A 26022-nucleotide genomic window follows, 5' to 3' on the forward strand; every position below is an offset into this window, starting at 1 on the left:
TGAAGTTAACACTTTCGGTATTGCAACTTCGCAGATCAGAGCTGCTATGTTATAACCCTGCCCGTTGACTGGAAAAGGAGCAGTGTTATGTGTCTGTTTCTAGCTGAAAGGAAGCATTACATTGCACTTCCTGTGTTATGTGTCTGTTTCTAGCTGAAAGGAAGCTTTATGTTGTGCTTCCTTACCTCTGGTGAGTTATGTCCTCTGGGCAGTCTGCATCCATGTGAAGCTTATGAAATAGTGCGATTTAGTTTGTGTATAATTTGAGTTGATTAGTCATTTGGAGAAGATCCATGTATAAAAGTGGATTTCTTTGGAGGTATTGTTGATCCCAGGTTGGCAAGAGAATAAAAGAATAAGATAACTATTACACTGAGGAACTACCTGTCACATATTGCTAAATATGGTCTTTTCTGCGAACAATCTACACAAAGTATTTTTCGTAAAAACATACGTTATAAAATTTAAAGTGACACTTTACATTTTATAATGTATGTTTTTATTATTATATTAAGCCAGCATACATATATTCCTGCAAATAGTTTGACCTTTATTTAAAGTCTAAATCCAGGATAATTCTCTTTCCAAGCATTTGTTTATAATTTTAAATGCACTCCTGTCATAACTAGTGCTGATAGTGGTATTAGTAGAAGTTCAACATGGTTGTAGGGTGATAGTTATGTAAAGTCGAGATTTCCTCAATGTTTTTGTAAAATGTGTTTCTGCGCTCTATCTTTCCTTGTGCTATTGTGGGAGCGGACAATTCATCTTTAGAGTAGACTACCTATGGGCCCTTGAATCAAGCCTAACAGCACACTTTGTTCTGTGGGGAAGGTTAGTATCGAGCTGCTTTCATAAGGTACATTTGCGGTACACTTTCTACGTTTTTCTTTTAGTGCTTGGACACATGAGGGATAAACTCACCTGTTGGCAATCGGTCCTTTGGTCACCGGCTTTAGCTTGGACCTCCAATCTGCTGGTGCCTCTGTTGCATTAGGGCTCAAAGGTCCTACTGAAAAAGAAGGGGCAGATATTTTTTTAATAAACAGGCAAAATAGATGGGCAAGCTATGCTACTTGTCAACTACAACAAAAAACAGCAAAACAAATTGTAATCACAAATCTGGTGTAATGAACATGCATATCAATAATGCTAGACTCTACCCCCTATAATACATAATTATAAAATTTCAGATCTGAGGTCTATAGACACATCATTATGCCATATAATTGGGAAGTTCATGTAGCTCGAGGAGATGGAGGGGCTAGTTAGGGGGTGTTGGTGGGCATGCATTACCTAGTTTTGAAATGTCTACTACATCATTAACATTCAGACCCACAAAGTCCTAGAACCACTAATAGTCATTCATTGGGTGGGGTCTCAGAGCAAATTATTGTATATCCTGACTCCTTTCTTCCACAGTAAAATACAATATCCTCAGTCTTGTGGAAGGAAATCTCATCCCAGCCATTTACTTTCAGGTTCCCTTGTTACCAGGGCCAGGCACCTCTCCAACTCCCCTCCCTGCTCTGAAGCCCATGAACATTGCCTTGGATTGAGTTGTTCAGTGTTGTAAGTTATCAGATCTTACAGCTCTACCATTGAAAAGAACGCCATCAACTCACTCACATTTATTGTGCGCACTGAGTATCTGGTAAAAAGTGGAATCGTTTGTATTTTTTTCTAAGATAATATGTTAATATCTTTGAGATGCACATCCATTTTTGAAAAACTTGTGGATTCTAATTGTTTGCCAACTCAAAAGAGCCTTTTATTGTGGCCCTGAGGAACCCCTCCAATCTTGCAGTCCACTGCAGATTCTCCTGGACTTTCATGCACTGCACACACACAGAAAGATGGTGCCTGTACCTTATGCGTTGTCCGTTTTTCCCCCTACACAGCGAGGTCTAGGTCTGTACAGAGTATGAGTAAGGCACCAGCGTTGTGTGTAGATGGAGGGAGGGGTCTGTACCTCTGAATAAAGGAAGCTACATGTAAAATAAATGACACTCTACTTCTTCACACGTAAATTACAATAGTCTCCCAAGAATACATAATTCTTTGTGAAGAGGATGGTACATTGACTTCTGCCACAAAGAAGGATGAGGCATCAGCACCTTTGTCCCATATGGTGGACTTGTGAGACTCACCATTAGTGCTCTGGTCACCAAGGAAAGTGCCGGGGCACTTTGGGATTACAGAAAGGGCCACAGACGCTTGTGAATCCCTTTCTGTAATACAGATCGTGCTGGCAAACAAATAGCGTGGCCCCATGCAAAGGAGGGAATCTCATCTCTCTGCACCCATGCCGCATTATAGACGCTGGGGCAGAGGTAAATAAGCTGTCAGGAAGTGCACTGTCAGTGCACCCCCTGATATCAGCCCTCTGGAGTGGGGAAAGAGGGTCCTATGGACCCCCCAACCAGACACCCCTTTGCAGGCAGATGCTGTCACTCACTGCACCCACTTGCAGGGGGATCTCCAGGAAGCTGCTGCCTGCATAGTGAAACAATGACCAGCTGCTTCAAAGCTGCTCTGTTTTTCACTTGAAATGCGCTGCCCCCAGGGCAGCATGACTTTGTGGCTGCCCTGGGGCAGCGCATTCAATGTCATAGGGTGCACTTTCCCTTTTTGCACTCGGCGCACCTGTTTTAAGGTGCTCCATGGCGCAAACAGGTAAAGTGCACTCTATGTGTAATAGATCCCCTGGTGCTCTCGAGGGATTGCATTATCAGAGAGATAGATTGGTGAAGAGGTTTGAGACAGCTGAAAAGTCATTTCCTGAGAGTTCACAGGAGCAACTGTGTATTTAGGTGGAGTGGTATAAAAACATATGGTGTTCTGAAGTCACATCCCAGTGAGAACACTGAGAAACTGGTCACAGTTCAGTTAAAAGCAGGGTTCATTATTCAAGGAGATACAGAGATACTAATACCCTAACAATAGCAGATCATGTTTATACATCTACCTCTAGCTACTCCACAAAAACCCATCCTCACTGCCCCAGAGACCATCACTCCCAGTCAGGGCCATAAGCCAGATTGAAAACTCCCAATATAGAGACTATTCATAAAGGCATTTTGAAATATATATAATTTAGAAATCCAGTAATACTATTTTTGTACTCTTATATGCCTTTGTAAATTGGCCCCAAGATTTCTAAAATGAGAATGTTTAGAGAATATTTATGTGCAGTTAGTACAAACAGAAAGGACTGTGCCCTATTTGGACTTTTACTAACAAAGACTTGGTGGTTTTGGGTCCAATTAGCAAAGGTATGTTAGAGTAAGTAAAAGAGTACTGTTGTGGTACTGCTTCCCCTTGTGAGTAAGCCCAATTGAGCTTATATCAGGGTATAACAGATGTTAACCTATCGCAAAATGAGGTAACAGTGATATATTTATGCTTTAGGTGGAAGACAAGCAGAGCACCAAACTGAGATAACCACATTAAATCTGGGATAGAAGAATAAGATCTGGCAACAATGCCAGGCTGGTATTTTCCTAAATCACAAGAAAACAAGATTTGGGTAAAGGAAGACCTCTGCTATGGAAGGTTCTACAGGTGTATATCCAAAGTCGATGCAACATTCTTCCCCACTGCCTGCCTTTCTCTGCACTTCAGAGTTGTTAATACATAAACTATTCCTAAGGCTGAACATCAGTGCAGGTTTCTACTGTTGGTTTTTATTGTTTCTTTTTACACCCTCAATACCATGAACTAACCTTTAGATACAATTATGAGATTAGGAGGCGGCTGATGGCACACCCATAAAACATTATTTGGGACGCCTCAAGATGACCTGACATTATCCTATTACATTACATATCTGATATCCCATCACATTACTCAACAGTAAATCAAGATACACCTTTTCAGAGTCACATGATCAGACAGAAAAGTTGTCAAATGGATATTGAATGTGTGGTAGGGCGATACACCGAGGTGTATCTCTATGGAGGGTGGAATGGATTGGAACTGAACGCTGAATACAGAAGTATACAATACTTAAAAGAACATGTCTGGATTGACTTGGTTCTCTGGGAGCCTTCAGTTTATCAGCTTAATACCTATTGACAAGATGGATGCTCTGTGGGACATGCGTAACAGGACACAGACCTATCCATGTTCTTCAAATCTTATCTACACTTTATTTCCAACTCTCCCACAATAATATCTGCCAGTTTGACAAGTGTCTTGAATTCTAAACACCATACGCAAGTCTGAGCCCAGAAAAGTAAAGCCAATGGTTGGCCAGTAGGACTTCTAATAACCAACTGTGGATTTTTGGGTTCCACTTCAGGAAAATGATTCTTTTCAAGGCTCTAACACTCACTTATCAGACCAGTATTTGATTGACAGGATTGTAGGGTTGTACATTATCAACCCTCTAGAACTCTTTGCTCTGTCTCAGGGCCGTGCAGCAGGCCAGAGATTTTGCTACTTTAGGAATGGTTGGCACTCCTTTTCGGTTCTCGTTAACAAAGAACAGAATCTGCTCCCATGGCCAGTCTGAGCTATTTCTCAAGACTCCACATTCAGAAAGGCCCTAAAAGCAACTTTTCTCATCTCATTAGTCAGGCAGTTAGTGGAAGTGCCTTAGCAGGTTTAATGCTGGGAGGCACCATGGAGTAGTCATGAGCTTTAGAAATCTTTCATTCATTAAGACAGCAGAGTGATTGTGAGGAGAGCACTGAGCAAAATGCTCAACCTAGTTTTGCAATTGGGACAGCTGGATGGAGAGTGACGACGGTAGGTGCAATACTTTGATCTTTAGTGTTTATGCTGGCACTTTTCTTAATTAGAGCAGGTTTTACAACCGTAATCATTTCCTTGGGTGACAACTGAAATATTTTCTGTTGACTCACGTTGCTATTTACAGCCATTTTTTCTGAGTGAAGAGCTCTGCGGATTGGACCAATCCTTCCTTGCTCTCTATGGTCTTAGAAAAAAAATAATTCACAATGTGGAAGTCAAGGCCATCGGGAGTCACCATACAACATCACCAAATGGATTCCATGTCTAGTCTAAAAATGAGGCTGTCCGCAGACTTCAGGGGCCCCAATGTGCACAGGGCACACTGTCCCACTCAGCCACGCGGTAGACCGAAACCATGTGCCCTACCACAGCAAATGTGCTGTTCATAGTGCAGGAACAAACTCTCATCTGTACTGTGAACTGGGCCTGAGTGAAAGGCGGCCTGACTGTTTGAAGCACACGGTCTGTCTTTTGCTGAATGCAGACACCAAGCCTTGCTTTCAAAGTGGAACAGTCATTCCCCCGAGGCAGGTGTCTCATCCGACTGCACCTGCCTTCAGGAGATACCTGAGGGGTGTTCCTGTCGTTTGTACCCTTCAAAGCAGAGTCTTTAGGATGGAAAATGACTGGTCTCTTTCTCACAGATAGCACCAATAACCAGTCCCCCTCCCAATGGGTTTTTGACTTGCACCCATGTCTGTAATATGGCAAAGGTGAAAAGGCAATAGGGTTTCCTTATTTGAATGGGGCAATGCCTGCATGCAAGTTAGGGCACTCACTGTTGCGACTGCACTGGCGTAAGATATGTGTCAGCCGTATCCATATTACAGAGGGGCTGCGCAAGCATCTGCTAGCCTTCCTGTAATGCAAAAATGCCCCGGTGGCGTAAACCGCAGGTACAAATAGCCGTTGTGCCCCTGGCATACTCTGTATAATGCGGGTCAATGTGTTTTCAAACTAGACATTTCAATTAAAACTATTGAAAAAATGCTGAGCGGTTATACACCAAAATTAGAAAAGCAAAATTGAGCTTGGTGTTTATGCCAAATCTGGTATTATTATTTATTTCTGCAGCTCTTCCCAAAACTCTCCACTGGTGTTAAAATAGAGAAATGATGGTTTGGAACCCCACACTATCACTTTGATCAATGTGCACAAAACTTTCAAACATTGAATAAAAGCAAAATAGGCCTTATTTTTGGGAATGCATGCGTGTACTCGCACACACACAAACACACACACACACACACTCACTATGAGCAGTCATGACGGTTTATGTACCTTCAGCAGCTAAGAATTTAGCAAAGAAGGCTTCTGACAGGTGCACATGAAGAGTACAACCACTTCTTTAATCAACACTCATGCAAACAGTCATCTAAACCCATAAGGGCTGCTTGTTTGTCATGCAGAAGTCAAAAACCAGTTCAGGGATTCCATCAGGGATTCCCATTGAAGAACTGCTGCAGCTCAAACCACATGCCTTGCTAATCACTGACTGTATGCATCTGTAGGACTATAGAGTGAACCTAGCTGGGGAACAGCAGAGCAGTGTCCAGAGCAGTTAAACGTTCATAGGCTGGGAAGGGAATGACTAGGGGTTGAGTGTAATACTAGCGGGGAAGTGGGAGTAAGTCATGCTTACACTCCAGAGGCCATTGGAATAGATCAGATTTACCCTGCCGGCTGTGCTGTGTCAAATTGAGAGAGCATATTAGTTACTTGATCTATACATTTATTACTTTTCTCCAAAAAAAAGCATATTTAATGCACTACCCTATTCCTCACCATATACCTCTATAAATATATTTAATCTACATGTACTTAGTTCCTTTATGCATCTATAATCTTTCCATGTACTTATGAAACTATATATTTATTACTTTCTTCTAATTCAGCATATCCAATGCACTACCCTATTTCTCACCCTATACTCTCTCAATATATCTTCTACCTCAACTCTCTGAATCATCTCAATATATATTCTTTCTACAACTCTTTCTAATGCACAACCCTATTTCTCACCCAATACCTCTATCAATACATCCTCTCCATCCACTCTCATTCATCCCAAACCCCATACCAATACTATGATCCCCAAAACAGCCCTTTCTAGACTCTCCCCTACTCTACCCCACCTTCCACCATCTGACACTTCTTTTACTATACTGATCCCCAAAAACAAGCCTTTCTAAACTCTTCCCTGACTCTTCTCCTCCACATCCCTTTTACTGATCCCAAGCATCCTCCTACTGCTAAGACCTCCAAAACAAAAACTAAACAAAATTAAATCCTTCACTCTTTTATCCCTCCGCTATCCTTTTCTATCAGAATAACAGAGAAGCATATCCACTTCTCAAATTTAGGAATTATTTGAGGGGACAAGTAATCCTTTAGCAGTTTTGAAAGGATTGTTTTATGGGATTAAGTTTGCTAAAACAAGTTTCCAATTAGCCTTTATAAAATGTAAAAAAAGATCCCTCTGCTTAGGGATGAAGGGAAAGTAGGAATGCAGGATTTAACTCCAATTACTCTCTATATTGGTTTAATCAGGTTTATTAGTTGAGCAAAGACGACATCCGAGAATAGTCGCCTTTCTTACTATGTTTAATATGTTGACACCTCTGAGGCTTGGGGGTCATCTAGAGGTTAGAGCACTTGCTCTGAACACCTGCCCAAAACATCAAAAGTGGTAAATGGATTTGGAAAATTGAATTTTAATGGTCAGGTCAAGGGAAGAGGATACAGAGATTACCACATAAGGACACCATATTTTGACTAGCTTTTGAGACAATCCTACGGAGAGTTCAAGAGTCTTGTTGGGAGACAAAGAGGATGGAATAGCCGGTAAAGGAAAAAAAAGTCACTATCTCTTGTAAGTTTTCAAGCTAAACATCATGGACAGCTGTGGATGCTGATGAGACATTGATAATAGTGATTGGAATGAATGGGAAAGCATGATAATAGTCTAAGGTGACTGGTGCTAAAAGAAGACAGTGAAATGGGAAAATTAAATGTTTTATCCTAAAATTCTACAAAAACTAAGTACATGTAAAAGATAAACCTTCGCAAGGGGAGAGGATGTAGCTTTGCAGCTAGAGCGATCGACCTCGGACCTGGTGGACTGGGTTCAAATCTCATCAACGACGCTCAGCATTCTGTGATTCTGGGCAAATCACTTAATCTCCCTGTGCCTAACAAAAATGAATGTGTTCATCTGTAACGAAACTGAAGCTCATGTTAAAGCGCTCTGATACCTGATGTTTCGGGTCTAGTTTGCGCTATATAAAACTCCATAAAAGGTTTTTTTCTAAAAAGCCTATTGAAAGAAGTTCTGCACTACAAAGAAGATCCAGCTATGAGCTTTTTTTTCTTTTTACAAAATATCACCTCAGGATACATTTGATAGATTCGAACCACTGAAAAACGTCATGTATAGTATTTACCTTTCAACTTGTACCAGAGCACTTAAACAGAATCCATCTCTACTGGTGAATTGACATCAACCACCTCTATGAACACACAACTACAGCTATGCTGGCTCCAAGATCAGAACTAAACAAATTCTGCATTGATAGTATCCTTGATCACATGCAGGAACCCTCAGCTCAATTCTGCAAATCTTCTGGAATCAACTAACCCTTTCTAATCTGTTTTTCACAAAGAAAGAAACTAATCACAATGGTTTCTTTGTGCACAAAGTAGAAAGATTGTGATGTACTAATAAAAAGACAGTCACTGAGCATATAAATAGAATGTGGACTGTCACTTGACTTAGACAGTAACTTGCGGGAGGCAACAGGAATACCACATATGGAACATGGCGTAAGGGGAGGCTGACCTGTTGAAGATGGTGTCTCAGATTTGTGGCTGGTTCCACTGCTGAATTGATCTGTCCCAGGGAATGTGGGGCTCTTTTCAGAGTTCTTTGTGGAAACCCCACCTCCTGACACAGTCGTCAAACCTGGAGTTGCTGGTCGAAGTGGTGCTGATGGCCTTAATGGTGTAGGTTCCTCTTTTGTTTTGCGGCTAAGTTTCGGAGACTCTCTTTTGGAACTCGTGATGTGTGACTGGGAATCACCTTGGGGGAACCTGCAGTAAAACACAGCACAAGCATGGGCAAGTTAAATGGTTCTTTCCAGATCCAGTGTCCACCATGTGGGCCCTTACCTAATAGTATGAACATTTGAGTGATCCATCAGCAACGTATAGACTTATTAGCAGGTTAAAATCTGAAATAAATCCAGCCAAAAGTAAAAAAACAAAGCAACAGAGAGACAGACCAAAGACTGCTCTGCACATAATAGTCCATTTCTATGGACCTCAAACTTATCCCAGGAATTACACAATGGAAATATACTGCTTCCTACCTGCTGGAAAGCTGGGTACTAGTAGTAGTAGCTCCTCCCCCTGGGATAGCTGATGACGAGGAAGATCCAGGAAGTGCCTTTAGAAGGTGACTCCGTGCCTTGTCTTTTTCACTAATTCCTGTGGTGGACTTGGCAGTAGTTTCACCAGATGTCCCTTTCCCCAACACCCCATGGTGCGTGTCCTTGAGCGGATCCTTTCCGGCTGGAGCTTCGTCGCTTGTTGCCCCAGCAACAACCATTGCAGACTGGAAAAACTTTTCCCGCGCTTCCTGGGTTTTGGCAGCTGACGTGGTCCAGGGTTTGGATGGTTGATTATGCTCAGTTTGGACCACAATAGTAACAGCAGGAGACTTTCCCCAAGAAAGTACACTGGCAGTATTAGTACTATTATTACAGGCCGGTGTAGTGTTTTTATTATTGATGGTGACTGTAGTTCTGTAACTGCTGCTAGGAGTAGTGCCGTCACTGCCTGGGAAACTTGTATTCTTACTAGTTGATCCATTGGTCGTATTACTGACAGGAGCAATACTGGAAATGCTGGAGGGGACATTGTCCTTTTTGGTGGGGACAGTCGCTGCGCTACTGCCGAAAGGAACACCAAACCCTTTAAAAGGAGCACTGTCTTTAGTACTCGGGACAGTTCCAGTGCTACTGCTTGTAGTGCCGGAGGGAGAGACAAGTTTACTGCCAAAGACAGTAGTGTTCGTGCTGCTTGATGGAGCAGTAGTCCTGTTGGACACGGTAGGGGCGAAGCTGCTGCTGTTAGATGGCATAGGAGACTTACTGCTGAACACAGTGGTGGTACTGCTGTCAGAGGGAGCAGGCGACTTACTGCTGAAGGCTGTAGTGTTGCTGTTGGTAGATGGAGTAGTAGACTTACTGTTGAAGACTGTAGTGGTGCTGTTGCTAGATGGAGTAGTAGACTTATTGCTGAAGATAGTAGTATTGCTGCTGCTTGATGGAGCAGCAGACTTACTGCTGAACACAGTAGTGGTGCTGCTGTTAGAAGGAGCAGTAGTTTTAGGCTTGCTGCTAAAGACTGTAGTGAAGCCAATGTTGGATGGAGTTGTAGACTTACTGCTGTACACAGTAGTGGTGCTGCTGCTAGAGGGAGTAGTAGACTTATTGGTAAATACATTAGTTGCACTTGTGCTGTTGGGACTAGTCCTGTAACTGCTAGCAGGGGTTGTGTCCTTGCTGCTGAGAGCAACATTGCTGAAACTGCTTGCAGGAGTGATGTTGTAGGGTGCATTGCTATTAACAGTCAGTTTGCCGTTTGTGGTAGGCGTAGTGTTAGAAATAGGAAGAACACTGTTTTTATCACTGTGAGCAGATGGAACACTACTGTAAGGCGTTTTGCTTGCATAGCTGCTTAGAGCGTTTTTGTAGTTATTGGCAGGAGCACTAGTACTGTTCGATGAGGTAGTAATATTGCTGTTGAAAGGTGTGGCACTTCTGTTACTGAGGTTAGTAACAGCATTGCTGCTCTTAGGGGTGCTATTGTGAAGGTTAAAAGGGGAAGGTGTTTTATTGCTGTTGACAGTCGTTGACGTAGTTAAGGCGGGAACGGAGCTACTGAAGGTTGAACTACTACTATAGCCAGTGGGCGATGGGACGCTGTAACTGCTCGTAGGAGACTGGACTTTTGGTTGTTGGCCAATTCTCCAAGAGTCCTCAGACACCTTTTGTGTTTCACGTGGTGTAGAGAGAAATCCAGAGTTTGTTGAACCGGTCTTTGCCGTATCCAACCTGTTTGGCTGACTGGAGATTGAAGGCCCTAGTCCTGGCTTGTATTGGTTGGTTACATTTATGGCGTGCCCATTGGCGGTGGTCCCAAGGCCTGTGGTGTTGTTATTTTGGTGGTTGATGCAGATAAAAGTTCCAGGTTCAAGCCCAGATTTATAGGTGCCTGGGTGCAGAGTTCCAGTGCACTGCTTACACCTGCAAATAATTAGTAAAAAAGAAAAAAAGTAAGGACAGCACAAACTTGTCACATAAAAAACAAGCTGACTATATACGATTTCTGAATGCAAGAGTTCATATAAGGCCCATTACCATAAAATGCAAGCATGGGCGTCATAATATTAGCGCACAATAATCATACCAAAGCCTCTATGAAACCATCAAGCAACAAAACACTGCTCTGTATAAAAAATGATAGCAAGCCAAACTAAGGAAGTGTAACTTCTTACAATCAAATTAACTATAATTTAAGCAGATTCACTGTTGGTACTCTTGACAAGGCGATATTAATAACAGATTAATATTTTAATATTTCAGAGAGAGGCAAATGAAAATGTTCTCATTTTGTTCTGTAAATGGGGGTAAGACCATGATACAACTCCAACATTATCCTTTTTTTTTTTACATTTCCTCCTCCCAGGGATTATGCCATTCCTTTTCCCTTTCTTGTAAATGTGTAAATGTACATTTGTTGCTAGACGTACAATGCACAGACACTTGCCCTCTTGTACTCTGTACATTACTGTGCAAACCCTTCTTATAGCCTGAATTTCTCCTGTTAATAGGAGCTTCTAGTGGCCATCAAAACACATTGGGACCGATTCACAAAAGTAATCTGAGACAAAATCCTAACTTTACGACTTTCAGTATTCACAAAAGGCATTTAGTAGTAGTAAAGTTAGGATTCTTAACTTTACTACTACTAAACTGAGAAAAATCCTAACTTTACGACTTTCGGTATTCACAAAAGGCATTTAGTAGTGGTAAAGTTGGGAACTCTAACTTTACTAGTACTAAATACCTTTGGTGAATACCGAAAGTCGTAAAGTTAGGATTTTGTCTCAGATTACGTTTGAGAATTGGGTCTACAGTCTCTAGACGTTACATGTTATAATATGAAGGCAATCATAGATAGTATGTTCCTACCCCCCCCTTTCCCCTTTAGAATATTAGAACATTTCAACAGTTGGCCAGAAAGCTTGCCTTAGAATGTTGAGATGGTGAACTGTGAGGCGTCAGACTGGAGAAGAGGTGGAGCAGTGGAGACGCGTATTAAAGGCTGATCTTCTGGAACCCGCGTTTTGTACTAATCGTATCATTACAGCACCTAATTCTCAATGAAGCCTGATATATACACGCTCTCTGGACTCTCTCTGTGTCCCTTGGGTTTGAATGTTGCCTTACCTGAAGCAGTTCCTGTGGTAGAGCTTCCCGTCCACCAGGTGCCGCTGCACCAGATGAACATGCTTGCCACACATCGCGCAGTTGCTGCTAAGAGTGCCGCTGTGGTTGATTCTGTCTGAAAAATCTCTGGTCTACATATTAAAACAAGAAGAATGTGATGATTTACTTTTACAAAGATGCAATATTCTTTTTAACAAGACATAATATTAGTTACAGCCTCTATCAAATGGTCGGCAGATATCCATGGTTAAGTTGCCCAAGCTTCAACTCTGTGCTTAATTTTAACAACCATGGGGCAATGCTTTTCTTTAAGAAGTGGAGTAAGGATGGATGTGAGCCGTGATGACGGGCCTCAACTTTTTCAAATTTTTGATCACGGCAGCAGACTTAACGGTATTACTGACCTGAAGCCCCGCCTTCCACCCCTCCACAGCCTCAAACAGCTTAACGGCCTTGCTAGAATGCAGCATGCATATTGCCCAAGAGGGAAAACTAGTGTCCTTCTACTTACATATTTCTTCAAATAGAAAAAGGACTGTCAATACACTTTATGTCAGAGGATCACGGTTTTGGCTGTATTCCTATTGATATTTGTGAAAATAAAAGAAGGGTGCAGACTGCAAGAGAGGAGACATACTGGCTGCACCATGAATTAAGTACTGGTGGTGCCCACTGGCAGCCACCGGTACAAACTAAGTACTGCTTCTAACCCTGGAATATGCTTACAAGGTCAGTATCCCACTCCTTTTTAATTGAACTCTTGTTGAGGACAAGATAGTGTGCAGTGTTTCAATTTCTACTTGCCCAACCTTACAGAAATCAAAAGGTATGTTCATCTAACGCCGCTGCATGATATCAGTACATACAACAAGCTTTACTATCTGACCCGTAGAAAAAACACCTGATCACAAAAAATAAAACCCCGCCCTCACCCTACCGGCTTTGGTGACATTTTGTTGAAGCAAGAATACACTTTTCAAAGATAAAACCCATAATGTGAATTATTTCATAAACTATATTGCATTTGTGATGATCTGGCTCAGATTTAGAATCCAATACTCGCACAGCTGGCTCTCAAAAAGGACCAGACATAACATTATAATAAAAATTATTTGTTGTTTGTATTGGCCTTCAAATTTCATTTATCTGTTTCTCGGCACTCTAAATAAACATTTTAAAAACAAATCTTTCTATTACCAAATTTAAGGTTACTCAGTTAACCATCCTTGGCAGGATGGAGATCTGAGCTAGCCGTGTGAGATTCTAATTTGTGCATCACAAAGCAACAGGTATCAGTGATAAGCATTTAACTCACTGAGCCTTGCAGCTGCCTCTATTTCAATGTATTTATTAAACTGAGCACTAGCCTAATATGCAATGTCAATGGTTTTATAGATAGGGAAAGTAGTTGAAATGATGGGAAAAAATAGTGTCGTACAGGCGCTTTGATTGGAGTATTTGCTGTCACTGGGCTGTGTTTCTGTACAGAGGTTATAGTCCTGTCCTTAGGCGTTGGAATTGCTGGGGGTGATTTGGGAGCAGATGGGTTATTCACTTCCGAAAGTATTTTCTTCTCTTTTGGCTCATCGCTGGATCCTGGTGGAGGGCGTTTGATACCACCCATGCCTCCGACTGAAACAGAGGGAAAAGAACATGATTTAGGAAGAATACCCGAAACACTGACCAAGGTCAGAGAAGACAGATCAACAGAGGACATCAAGGAAGAAAAAGCTCAACAGACACAAAATCATCCATAGCACCCACAAATTAGAGTATCTGGCTTGTTGTGAATTGGTTCTGTTGTATTTGTAATCAAAATTAAAATGGTTTCATATGGATTGTATTGGGTACATCAATTTCCACCATAAGCAATTTAGGGAAACCCTCATGAAAAGAGGGATGTGTTTTTAAGTAAATTCTGATAATAGAGTTTTTGCTGAGTATTTATTTGTTTAAGTTCAGCTTTGGAAAGCAAGGATGCAGAAACCCGCCTGCCCTCCTGGAAAGTAGATCAAGATGCACATCAAGCCCTTGAGCATCTTCTCTCACAGAAGAAGGTCCTGAAACAAACACAGATGTGGGAATATCAGAGCTACTAAGGACGATTCAGTACGAATTATTCAGATTTAGAATTTTTTTTTTTTTAAAAGAAGGGGTGGGGGCAACACCATGACCTAATGTCCATAAGCCTACTCTGCTTGAAGTGAACTTGGGAGACATGAAAGCAATGTGTTGGCATTTTACGTTTCTTGCTACTGCAACAAGATCTACCAGTAGGTACCCGCCACTGATCATAGATTTGCACAACCAGTTGATAACGCATTTGCAAACTTGTGTCAGAAACTAGTGATGAAGCAGTGATTTGCAGGCCTCTTAAACAGAGGAGGCCTAGACCTTGCTCCTTCGCCTGCTGAAAGAGTACACTGGAACTGTGTTTGATGTTGCACCCAAACTTCCTCCATTGTCCCAGAAATCTGCAGATGTGGTCTATGCGTGCAACCACCAAGTTGCTCTGTTGCACTGCAATGGTTTGTCACAAGGTGTAGCCCCAGCTCCCAGAAGACTAAGCTATTTGTGATCAAATTCTGAAAAAAATACTTTAACTTTCTAATATCTTGAAAGACACCCTAAGCATTAGCATTGATTGTTCAATCGCAGAGAAGGCAAGATCTGGTTCTCTTTATGTCAATGGCATTTCTGATTAATAAAAGAAAATCTCTACTCCAAAATTAAACATTTGCATGATCCCAGAACTAAACAAAGTCCTAATACTAGATACTGTGTAAGATGTTGATATGTAGCAGATTAATTGTATCCCCAGATGTTGGGGGGCTTTGAAGGCTGGATGAAACTGTAAGAGAAACATTCTGGTAACTGCTTGTCTTTAGGGGCCAATCAACTAAGCATAGTAGACTAAATACACCCTTATTCCTGGGATGGGCTGCTACCACCGCCATGCACATGGAGGTACTCCAACAGTCTTTCAAAAGTAGATACTCAACCCTAAATCCTCGATTTCAACGCATTTGCAATTGAATGAACCAGATGCAATTGATTTGGCGCCCAATTAGCAGAAAGGGCCACGAGCCCGATAGTATTGAATTCTGCTCTATAAATGTATTAAGCTTATGAAAGATTGTGTTTCTGGAACACTTGACAAACTTTTACGAAAGAGCGCTTTAACTATAAAAAACATTTCCATAGATACATTTTGCCGTTGCGGTTTAAGTGACCTCTTTCGCCCCTTACAGATGCTCAAATGTGCTACACCTGCAGAAAAGAAGCATCTGGGACCTTGATGTCCAGTGGCCTGAATCTAACCTGTAATAATGGACACTAGATAGCATATTCCTACAGTTATCGGGTGCGACAGAATGTGCTGAAAACTCTTTCTGTTCTATGACCTTGGGACATGCACCGCCCCATGTTAATCAGATTAATCATTCACTATACCAGGTACTGTGTGCACTTTCATGACTGCTTTAATTGTTTATTTCACAATAACAAGCTGTAAGTCTACCTGGAACTAAAAATAATTAAGCAGGGCGGTGTTTTGGTGCAAAATAAAACACAGACATAGATATGAAAGGAAGTAAATTGCAAGGAAAAGGTGGAATAAATTCACAAATCTGAAGAAAATGGATGTCACTGTAGGAAATAGGAATCCCTAGTCCACCTCAGCAGGGCACATTTTACACATTTTCGATTCGCCAAGAGGCTCGTTTATCTCTTCCACCGCCAGGTTCCAGTTATTAAATATTAAAAAGATGCACCCCTCACCTTCCCTTCCAGATCTCCAAACCTAAAACACTCAGGTGATGAGACAGCTGGGTCGCTGCAGCAGCAGCAGCAGCAGCTTGTTATTGTGCCTCCCAGAGTACCCACCAAACTCCAAAAGAAGGCTGATGCTGCCACAAATAGCAATGTCTAACCTCCTGGACAATTAATTCACTACCCTGGCTGCAGACATCAAGCATGCTGGCACAAGACAACCCTATATCCTGGCACTTCACTCTTTTATCCATCTCAGCTGTGGGCAAGCTCAACTTGGCACAAACCCTAAAGTTTCCTGCCCACCAAAAACTATCGACTATGCACACGTATCAAGGCTTCAGTTCTTCCAAGTTGTCAGAAGCTTACCTGGAATGATCTCCCCCTTCACCTCTAACGAAGCCCGACACTGCACCAATTCAGGAAAGACCTCAAGACCTGGCTCTTCGAATGACCCCAATGGAGCTGCTCAAACCCACCCCTCAGCGCCTTGAGACCCTAACGGGTGAGTAGTGCGCTCTACAAAACCCTGGTTGATTGATTTAAATAATGCCCTTCTTAGTCAGGCCTGAGGCACCCACCTCTCCATTCCAGAGTTCAAGTGCACCATTAAAACACTTCTCGTGCATGGAGGTCACTTAAGAAAATCTAAGGTTAGCAAATGTGCCCCTGGCATTGCCCTAGCTACTGCTACCCTCGGGGTTCATGAAGCAGAAGAGATAGTGTTCAAGGCTCTGAAAGCCTCATTACTATCTATAGTTTAGTGACTTGGCCAATGCCTTGATCATCCGGCAGCAAATAGGAGGCTGTAGGGTGTTGAAGGGTGGGACAGAGGCTCATCCTGGGATTTCATCAGTGCTTCAGGGAGTATGATGTCACTTCCACCACACACAGAATTTCAAAGAATCAACATTCATGTAATGAATGCTTAAAAACATGCTCAGCTTGCCATCACCCACGCTTCTTACATAAACAGGGACACTGGCAGGGCCGGCAGGGGAGGGTTAAATTATGTGGCAGGACAGAGTAAATTATGCGGCAAGAAAAGGCAAATTATGCGGTACAATTTGTGAAAGTATTACTTAATTATTTTCTCATGGTTACCCTTGTTGACACTGCCTGGGCATTGGTTGCACCTCATTAGTACTAGTTCAACACACAAACATAGCAATGAGCTACAGAAAGGAAGACCAGTCAACCTTTGCAAAGGGTCCTACACTGCGCGGCAGCACGTGCCACTGAGTTTTTTTACTAACTTTTGAACCGTTTGAGCTAGAAACTTTTGTTGGGTTAAAATCTGCAGATTATGCGGCGGATGGATACTGTGGCAAATCTCCAATTATGCAAAAATAGCCGCACAATAGCATAATTCCAGTGGCCCTGTACATAGATTACCTTTGTAATCAAATTAATTTCCCTACCTATGAGGTTAAATATGCATGCTCAACACATATCCTCTACACTTATGCGGTTGTCTTGTCTCGCCACTCAGAATTGTGAGCCATATGCTTATTTGCATGTAATTGGCCCTTGACTAGGTTCTCATTTGCTGAGAAGTAGAGGTTGGACAGGTCTTCCAAATCAATACACACAAATAACATATTGGGGTTCCTTGTTATTAATGTAGATTTTGATTATGGACTCCATAAATCTAGTTTCTTTTTTTGGTATTTGCTTACGATTTTTATTCAGTGCTACTAACCTCCCAAGAATGGCCTCAGTGTTGTTCTGGGAGTTGATATAGATTAATTATATATATATATATATATATATATATATATATATATATATATATATATATATATACATATATATATATATATATATATATATATATATATATATACACACACACACACACACACACACACACACACACACACACACACACACACACAGAGTGAACTATAGCGCTTTGTGGAGTATAGCGCTGAGGACCAGGTGATCAAGAACTGGGAAGTCAATCTGATAAGGGAAGGGCCTAGAGTGGATATATGCTGTCAAATACGTCCTAAAGAAAAAAAACTCAAAAGAACAAGTTGCGATACCTTATGGTGAAGAACAACACATTGTGGCCTTCAGGGTCTGACCTGCCAGGTTGCTAGAAAAGTCCAGGAAGCTACAGTAAGGCAACACGTGGTGCCAAATGAATGCCAAATAAGTACAAATACGTGTAGTGTAATTGTGAAAGAGTGCAGCAACAGTGGGACCAGAAGGCCATGCTAGAGCCACTAATGAGTCTCCCCTTAGCGTACAGTCGCATCGCCCTGTGCCACCGCCCACCCCTGCTGGCACTCAGCCTAATGACACCACACCACTGTACCAGCCTGGTTTCCAAAAGTTGAGAAACCGTAGCCAGGCTGCGTGCAAACAACGCAGGTGACCTGGAAGAAACTATTTATACACGCTGGCTTCCTGATAAATACACACCCTTTTGGCTGCAGGACGGAGACAGAAGGGTGTTGGAGAGACAAGAGGAAAAAAAAGTCACGCGGGATCAATGAGAGAAAGGAACAGAACTAAGGTGAGGCACCAAAAAAACAAAATCAAAGTGCTGGTGGAAAAATTGGTGGGTAGGAGGGAGGTACGGATGTGTGGAGGAATGATAAAAGCCAAAGAGGAAATGGGAGAGGTGAAGACTTTGAGTAACTACAAAACGAAAGTCCAAATCCCGGATCCAGCACACTTCAGTTAGCACCACCACCAGGCACAAAGTAGGAAAGGAAACAAGTGCAAAAAAAAGATTGTAATGGTGACCTGTGCACCAACGTGCAAGGGGAAGCTAAATGCTGGTTGCAAAAAATGCAGTAAAGTAAAACCATAATAGAAAAGCCAATAGTATGTATAAAGTATACACATATGCATACCAGAAAAAAGCCGAGGGAACCAAGCCAGGCCCAAATGAGACATCACGAGAGGAAGGCGCCTTGTTAGCCGGGTAACTAACTTCATAGTGTGTAATATCTGTTTGGCGTCTGCATAACAAGAAAGATATTCACAACAAGCGAAGGAACGGCAGATCAAGGGTCAGGCTGACCAGATCTTGGAGGCTGCTGGTCTTGGCAGCTGCTCACTGCTTGCAGAGGTTTGTGGTTCTGGAGCGGCTGCAGGGCTCCGCCTGATGAACACCACTGTAATCCTCATGGATGGACAGCTCTCCTAGGGACCACGGGACACCCACATGGCGGATTATGACATGGGAGGGCATGGCAAAGCACTAAAACAAATCAAAACAAACAAAAAATGTGTTCTGCAGCCAAAGTAGTACTCCTACAAATGGCGGCAGAATGACTACTTTTTAGGGAGGCAAGAACATTCCTAGTAGTAAGCCTGGAGAGTTGCACCAGCTGCATATTTCCAGGTATGCCAGTGAGAAGGTCATGTGACATAGTCACCCGGCATCAATTTCCGTAATGCGGATTTTGCAATTGCACATTTTTTTACTTTCATCTTTTTCCAGGGGGAAGGCGTTATTCCATATGGAGACAACTTCTCTCTCCATTCCCTCCCAGTCTGGAGGTGATCCACGCTCCTTTGCACCTTGGAAGAGGAGTATAATCGGCCCTTGCTGGAGCAAGCTCCGATAATTTCAAGGGTGGGAATGTGTTGGATCAGAGTTTGAGAAGGCCACATACTCACAAGCTTGAAGGCACTTGCAAGCTTCCAAAGCCCCAGAAAAAGCCGTTTTACCAGCCCAGAGAAGAAAATTGTTGGAAGTTTATTTCGATAGAGCCTGGGCCATCACAATTCTTAGCAAAATCCACCCAAGAAACTTGAAGCATGGTGAGGTATTACTGCTCCATAACCATCTAGTGCTCCTGCCCTAACAAGGGCATATGAGCAGAGTCATACTCTACTTAAAGGGTGTATATATAGTCCCCACTCCATTAACTCTTACAACAGCAGCACTAGAGACTAAGTAGTCCTTTGCAGGTATTAACAGGGGATTATTGAACAGTTCGCACGGAACCCCATTGGGTGCTTTCAACTCTTCACAAACGTTCAAAAGGGTGAAAAGTAAAAAATAAAAATTTCTGGCCGACGCGTTTCAGCGTGATGCCTTCAACTGACTATATTTTTTTTATATATATATATATATATATGTATATATATATATATATATATATATATATATATATATATATATATTTATTTAACAAAAAATATTTTGTTTCTAGTTTAATCGGATTACTAAAACATGGCGACATGTTCTTGCTCACTGGAAGGCCTTTGCTTATTGATGTATTTGGGTGTTAAATTGGTACTAATATGCTGTCTTTTCAAAGACAGTGTAACCAAGTGTAACAATGACAAAATATTTAAGTTACAATATCACACAACGTGCCACAATACACCATATAATTTGCCTTTTCTTTCCACATAATGTAGTCAACCCTGCCGAATGATTCAGTCCTCTGCTACATAATTCCAGTGGCCCTGGGTATAATTAAGATGAGCATATCTTACACAAGTTAAAAAATGTGCATTTTTCTTTAACATGTCATAATTAATTCTAATTTGCAAACAATGTAATCCTTAATGTGCTTATAACTGTTCATCACAACGTAGTTAAATGTAAGTATGCAACATTCACTTGATGCGACGCCTTTACTTAAATGATAAAAGCCCTGAACATTAAGATTTGATATGGCGTCGCTGCTTTCTTAACTACAAGACTAAACTCAATACACTTCCAATATATACCCTACCCTTGTCCTGGTTATAGCTTTATGAATATCTGAGATTTTTAGTGTTTTCATTGTGTGGCTTTTGTGGTCTGTAGTTTGTATATCGTGCTGCGTTACCTGCGGATTCTAAATGATTTTGTACGTTTCGTTTAAATCTGGTTGCCAAAATCAATGAAAAATAAAGTGAGTAAAGTGTACTTAAGCATATGTTTAGAAGAGAGACTTTTTACTTTAATATGTTTAAATGTAACCACCATAAAATAAAACATAACTTAATTCGGCATGACTTTAAAAGCTCAATGAGAGAAATAATGTTACCAAAAGCAGTAAACATTTGGGAAAGCTTCTGAATTTTGACTGACTGTGAATTTTGCTTGGCGCAGCATGCATTCGGAGGCCCACGTCCTCCACATCTACACATTTGACAATAGCCACAAAATAAGCCTTCAGATATGTATTGTTGACAACAAACATGTGCCAAGAAGGAAGGGTCACTTCTCAGAAACATATGAGGCAGAGAAGTGGGTCCTCTTTGACAACCCTGGTCTCAGAAAAGTGCACACCTGAGGGTGGACCTCTGAACCCATTCATCTCTTGTAGCCTTGAAATAATTAGTGACGTTCGGTTTGTGCAAACCTGCCACGAGCTCATGTCAGGCACTGTGGAGGGTTGTGTGGTTAATGTTCTGGAAACATCGAAATACATTTAACACAACCAGGGCACAACCCTGGCCCTCAGGCCTGACACCGGATTCTAGCCAGACAGGACAAACGTGACACGCCACAGCTATGCACCTGTCAGTATAAACCTTTCTGTGACACCTGCAGCATTAACCTTTTCCGTGCTGATGACGGAACCGCTCCGTCATCAGCCGCGGTGGAGCTGTGCTGATGACGGAGCGGTTCCGTCATGGCCGCCCCGACGCGCCTGTGCGGCACTGATTTCGCGCCTGCGCGGCGCGTTCTATTGAGCGGGCGGGGCCATGACGGAACCGCTCCGTCATGAGCACAGCTCAACCGAGGCTGGTGACGGAGCGGTTCCGTCACCAGCATGGGCGCGCCGCGCGGCCCCCCCGCCCCCTTAGTGCTAAGGTGTTAACATTACCTTGACATTTTCACAATAGTGGCATAACGAAACATGAGCGGGCTCCTCCGCAACGTACAACGTTACAAGGGGGCTCCGACAAGGTGCAACACCCCAGACCCCGTCAGGAACTCGCATGCCAGGGGCTTGTGTACAGTGACCCGGAGGGTTCACCTTAGACCCCCCCCCTGCACCGCGGGCAATATTGTTACGCGACTGCATCACCACACCGGCCCTCATGCAACACTACTCCTCCCATGTAGAACGGTCTACCTCCAATGAATTATGGGCGCACTGAACCTACACCAAGCGTAGAAAAGCATTCCAACACTTTAGCTAAACTCCAAAGGACTCAATCTTGTGAACTTGAGTGGCCAGGTGGTAAATACTGAGGCACGGTTGTGCACAGCAAGCGGAACCAGAAAGTGGCGTATATAAAGTCACCGGAAATGTGCATATAAGAATAATATATTGGACAACAAAACTTTGGGCCAGATTTAGATTTCGGGGGGCGGGTTACTCTGTCACAATGGTATCCCATCCGCCGAAATATTAATCCCATAATATCCTATGGAATTTATATTTCAGCGTACCACCGTTGTGACGGAATAACCCATCGGCCGAAATCAAAATCAGGCAGTTTGTCTGGAAATTTTCATTTTGGCAAAATGTTTAGATTCAGGTGGCAATAAAAATTGCTTCCTGGAATTTTGAACCCAATACATTATGAACCTGATCGACGCCACAACTATACTTCTATGCACAAATATTTGTGACTTCGCATATCTCCCATACAAGAGAGTAGGCAAGGACAGAGTGAAAAACATCAATGAGTAGAAACAGGAGCACTTGGGCACAGACCAAGAGACAGAACAGAAGCAGGGAAAAGTGGCATCAAGTAGGTACTCACTGGGCGAGCGGCCATGGAAGTAGTTATAATACTGCGACACATAGGTCAGGACGCTGAGCCTATCTGGCACTTTCAGCGCCACCATATCTTCAGCATCCAGCAGGGCGGGAATTCCAAGCTGATCTTCCGCAACGCGGAACGCCTGCAATGGAGCAGAAAAAACAAGAGTTAGTTGTAGGCAATCCATGGGGCATTATCTTGTTCCTAAGGAGATAGGGATAAAGATAGACACATCACAAATGTCAACTCGGGGTAGCCACTGCTACCCATGTGCTGCTGTTTGCCAACCTTCTCACTGCCCCTGCTACCCTGGGTCTCAAGGGCCATGAAAGCAGTGGCATAAAGAGGAAGAAACTGGGTTCTAACAACCATGTTAGCATTCTGTAGTTTCCACTCCTTGCCTTTCCTCTAGTCCCAAAGCGGCAAATAATGGGCAGGGGTAAGGGTGAGAAAATGCATCACCCCTACAATGTCATTGGAGGCTAAAGGTTACATTGAGTCCCTTTTCAGCTCTCTGTAAATTTCGGTGAATGATTGCTAAACTCATCCCTTTTAACTTCTCAACTTTTTAAAGGCACAACCCCCATTTGCTCCTCAATCCAATGGTTGGAGGAGACCAGGGAAAAAAATGATCAAACATTCCTAGAACTGGCACAATTGTGGTCTTTCATAAGACCATCCATTTGCCATTTACCATCTTCTCATTTAACACAGACTTCACACATCTTTGGCGGGAATATAATGTACCCCCATCCCTGGTTAGCTTCCACCATGAGGAAGAGGCTCCTATTGCTATTACCCACTCCAACAGGTGAACTCCAATTCCTAGGAGGATGGCCTGTACCACTCAGCTCATGCCAATAACTATCTCCGTCTCCAACGCTAAAAAAAATGTTTACTGAAAGCTGCTAAACTGCGCGCTGCTATGGATCTGCTGTCTCCATTTAGACCAATACTTCAGCAACTATCATAGACCATAATCTGGACCTACTTATTCAGAGACAGACTAATGAACGCCTCCACACAACCCCTCATGAAGGTACTCAGGCCACACAACTACTCCATCGTCAGGAAAGACTGCCGACAAACAGAGCTGAGTAGACATCATTCATAAAAGTAACCTCAACATGGTACATAATCTCAGACAACAGTTTCAATCCTTTGAACTCTCCCTAGCCGAGGTGATCCTTTCCCTCTTAATTAACTGGAGACTCATCACCACATGGCACCATGCATGAAATAATTTCACTTTAAGCAATGAACTTGCCAAACCTGTTATGTCACATCCACTCCTTTCTGCCAATTTTCCCAGCTGATTACAATATTAAATGGATTACAACTATGAGCCGCACTGCAGTCTCCACAATGGATGCAAAAAATCAGAGGCAACGTTGCCAAAAGTTTAAAAAAATAAATAAAAAAAATAAATCACTGGCTTCAAAGAATCCATTCTAGATCTCAGAACTGCTAAGGAACATTTAGGGTAGGCCAATGCCCCATCACCATTAATTGGTCTGCTCTCTCCCGGGTGTCTTTCCCAATCTTGTAACCAACAACACTCTCAAAATGTCAGTAAGTTTTGCAGTATGCTTGGTTTTGAGATTTAAAAAGAATGCCAAAGAGACTTAATCTCCAAGGTTTCATTCTCTTAGTGTTCGAAATTGAAACGTCTCTCTTCACAACTGTGAAACACATTTATAAAATGTAATAAGGTAATCTCAATGTTACCCTATAAAAGAAATAGACCTTGCAGGAGTGAAAGATTTATTTAAGTGCTTTTCACTACCAGGACATGTAAAGCGTTAAAGTACATGTCCTGCCTTTTAGATACATTGCACCCTGCCCTCTGGGTTGTGCAGGGCCTACCTTAGGGGTGACATAAGTATACAAAAAGGGAAATTTCAGGCCTGGCAAAAGGTTTATTTTTCCAGGTTGACATGGTAATTTACACTGCTCACACGGGCTCTACAATTGCAGGCCTAAGACATGGTTAAGGGCTACTAAAGGGGGTGGCACAATCAGTGCCGCAGGCCCACTAGCAGCATTTAATTTACAGGGAGTACCAATATACTAGGGACTTATAAGTAAATTAAATATGGCAATTGGGGATGAACCACTGTTGCCATGTTTAGGGGGGAGAGAGCACAAGCATTTCAGCACAAGTTAGCAGTGGTAATGTGCTCAGAGTACTAAGGCCAACAAAAACGAATTCAGCAAAAAGTGGAGGGTAAAGGCAAAGTTTTCAGGGGTGATCATGCAGAGAAGCCCATTTTCTAGCACTTAGCATTTGACAGGCGATACGCATTCCCTCTGTGAGAACTCTACACTGAAAGAAACATCACATGAGCTGGGCCCCTTGTTTGGGAAGATGGTCAATCAGACCAAAAGCACCAACCTCGGCGAACTGCACACACTGAAAGGAGCTGAAAGATTGGAGAAAACTTCACACTTACATCTCTCTGAAATGTTTAAAGCCAATAAGGAAAATATATAAAAAACAACATTTCCACAGCCAAAACCTGATGTCAAAACACTGAAATCAAAGGGGCAAAAAACATAATCAAAAACGATTTGAAATTATACATCAGCAAACACAATTTGCAATTGCACGATGGCCCAATAAATCAAAATGTAAAGAACTTGCCTTTTTTTGTTTCAGTAAATTAACAAATAATTTCTCTGCAATTTCAGAAATTTAGGAACATATCGCTTTTAGACACCAAAGCCTATGCTTCTGAATATGATCAAATCCCCCCGCATGCTGTTTAGGAATTCTGTACGATGTTGCTCCCTCAGTGGCCTTGTCTAACAAATGCCTTGCTGCACTGTGGGTGGCATCATCTGGGACTGCTTAAAAACACTACATATATACTATTATTAATTTAAAAAAATGAAAGAAATGAAAAGATTCTTGACCCCGAATGGAACGAAAAACAATTGCCTTGTCGGAGGTCTACTCTGTGTGCCAAAAATCTAAGAATGTAAGGCTTCCCAATAAAGTGACCACATTCTTATTAACAGTGTATTGAATGCATACCAATCAGGGTTCAGACCAGGGCACAGAACCAAATTGGTGACAATGATTACTGATGATATGCTTAGAATCTTTAAGAATGGTTAACTGTCTACTATACTAGCAGAATTAGTACGGCTGACCTCAAAATTCTTTGTTTGCTCGAAGAATACAATGGGCATTGACAGCAGTTTAATAAGATGGCTCAGTTCATATTTATTTAAATTAAATTAACAGGTACAAATTGGCAGCTCCTACTCCGAATACACTAAATTGCTTTGCACC

At 42.2% G+C, this 26022-nt stretch overlaps 1 protein-coding gene across 3 annotated transcripts in view; it reads right to left on the reverse strand.

Annotated features, from left to right (window-relative positions):
• The window catches only part of MICALL2 (MICAL like 2), a 189722-nt gene that overhangs the window by 62776 nt on the left and 100924 nt on the right, over window positions 1–26022 (reverse strand). For 2 of the 3 annotated variants that reach the window (XM_078664948.1, XM_078664950.1), the window contains exons 3-8: window positions 22725–22866; window positions 13711–13904; window positions 12273–12403; window positions 9126–11066; window positions 8597–8847; window positions 925–1012 (exon numbers count right to left, since the gene is read on the reverse strand). In XM_078664948.1, the coding sequence (XP_078521074.1) occupies window positions 925–1012; window positions 8597–8847; window positions 9126–11066; window positions 12273–12403; window positions 13711–13904; window positions 22725–22866 (2747 nt within the window). The remainder of the gene's footprint in view (window positions 1–924; window positions 1013–8596; window positions 8848–9125; window positions 11067–12272; window positions 12404–13710; window positions 13905–22724; window positions 22867–26022) is intronic. The other variant, XM_078664949.1, reaches the window with a different exon arrangement.

The sequence above is a fragment of the Lissotriton helveticus genome, chromosome 10, assembly GCF_964261635.1.
Source record: "Lissotriton helveticus chromosome 10, aLisHel1.1, whole genome shotgun sequence".
Taxonomy (NCBI): Eukaryota; Metazoa; Chordata; class Amphibia; order Caudata; family Salamandridae; genus Lissotriton; species Lissotriton helveticus.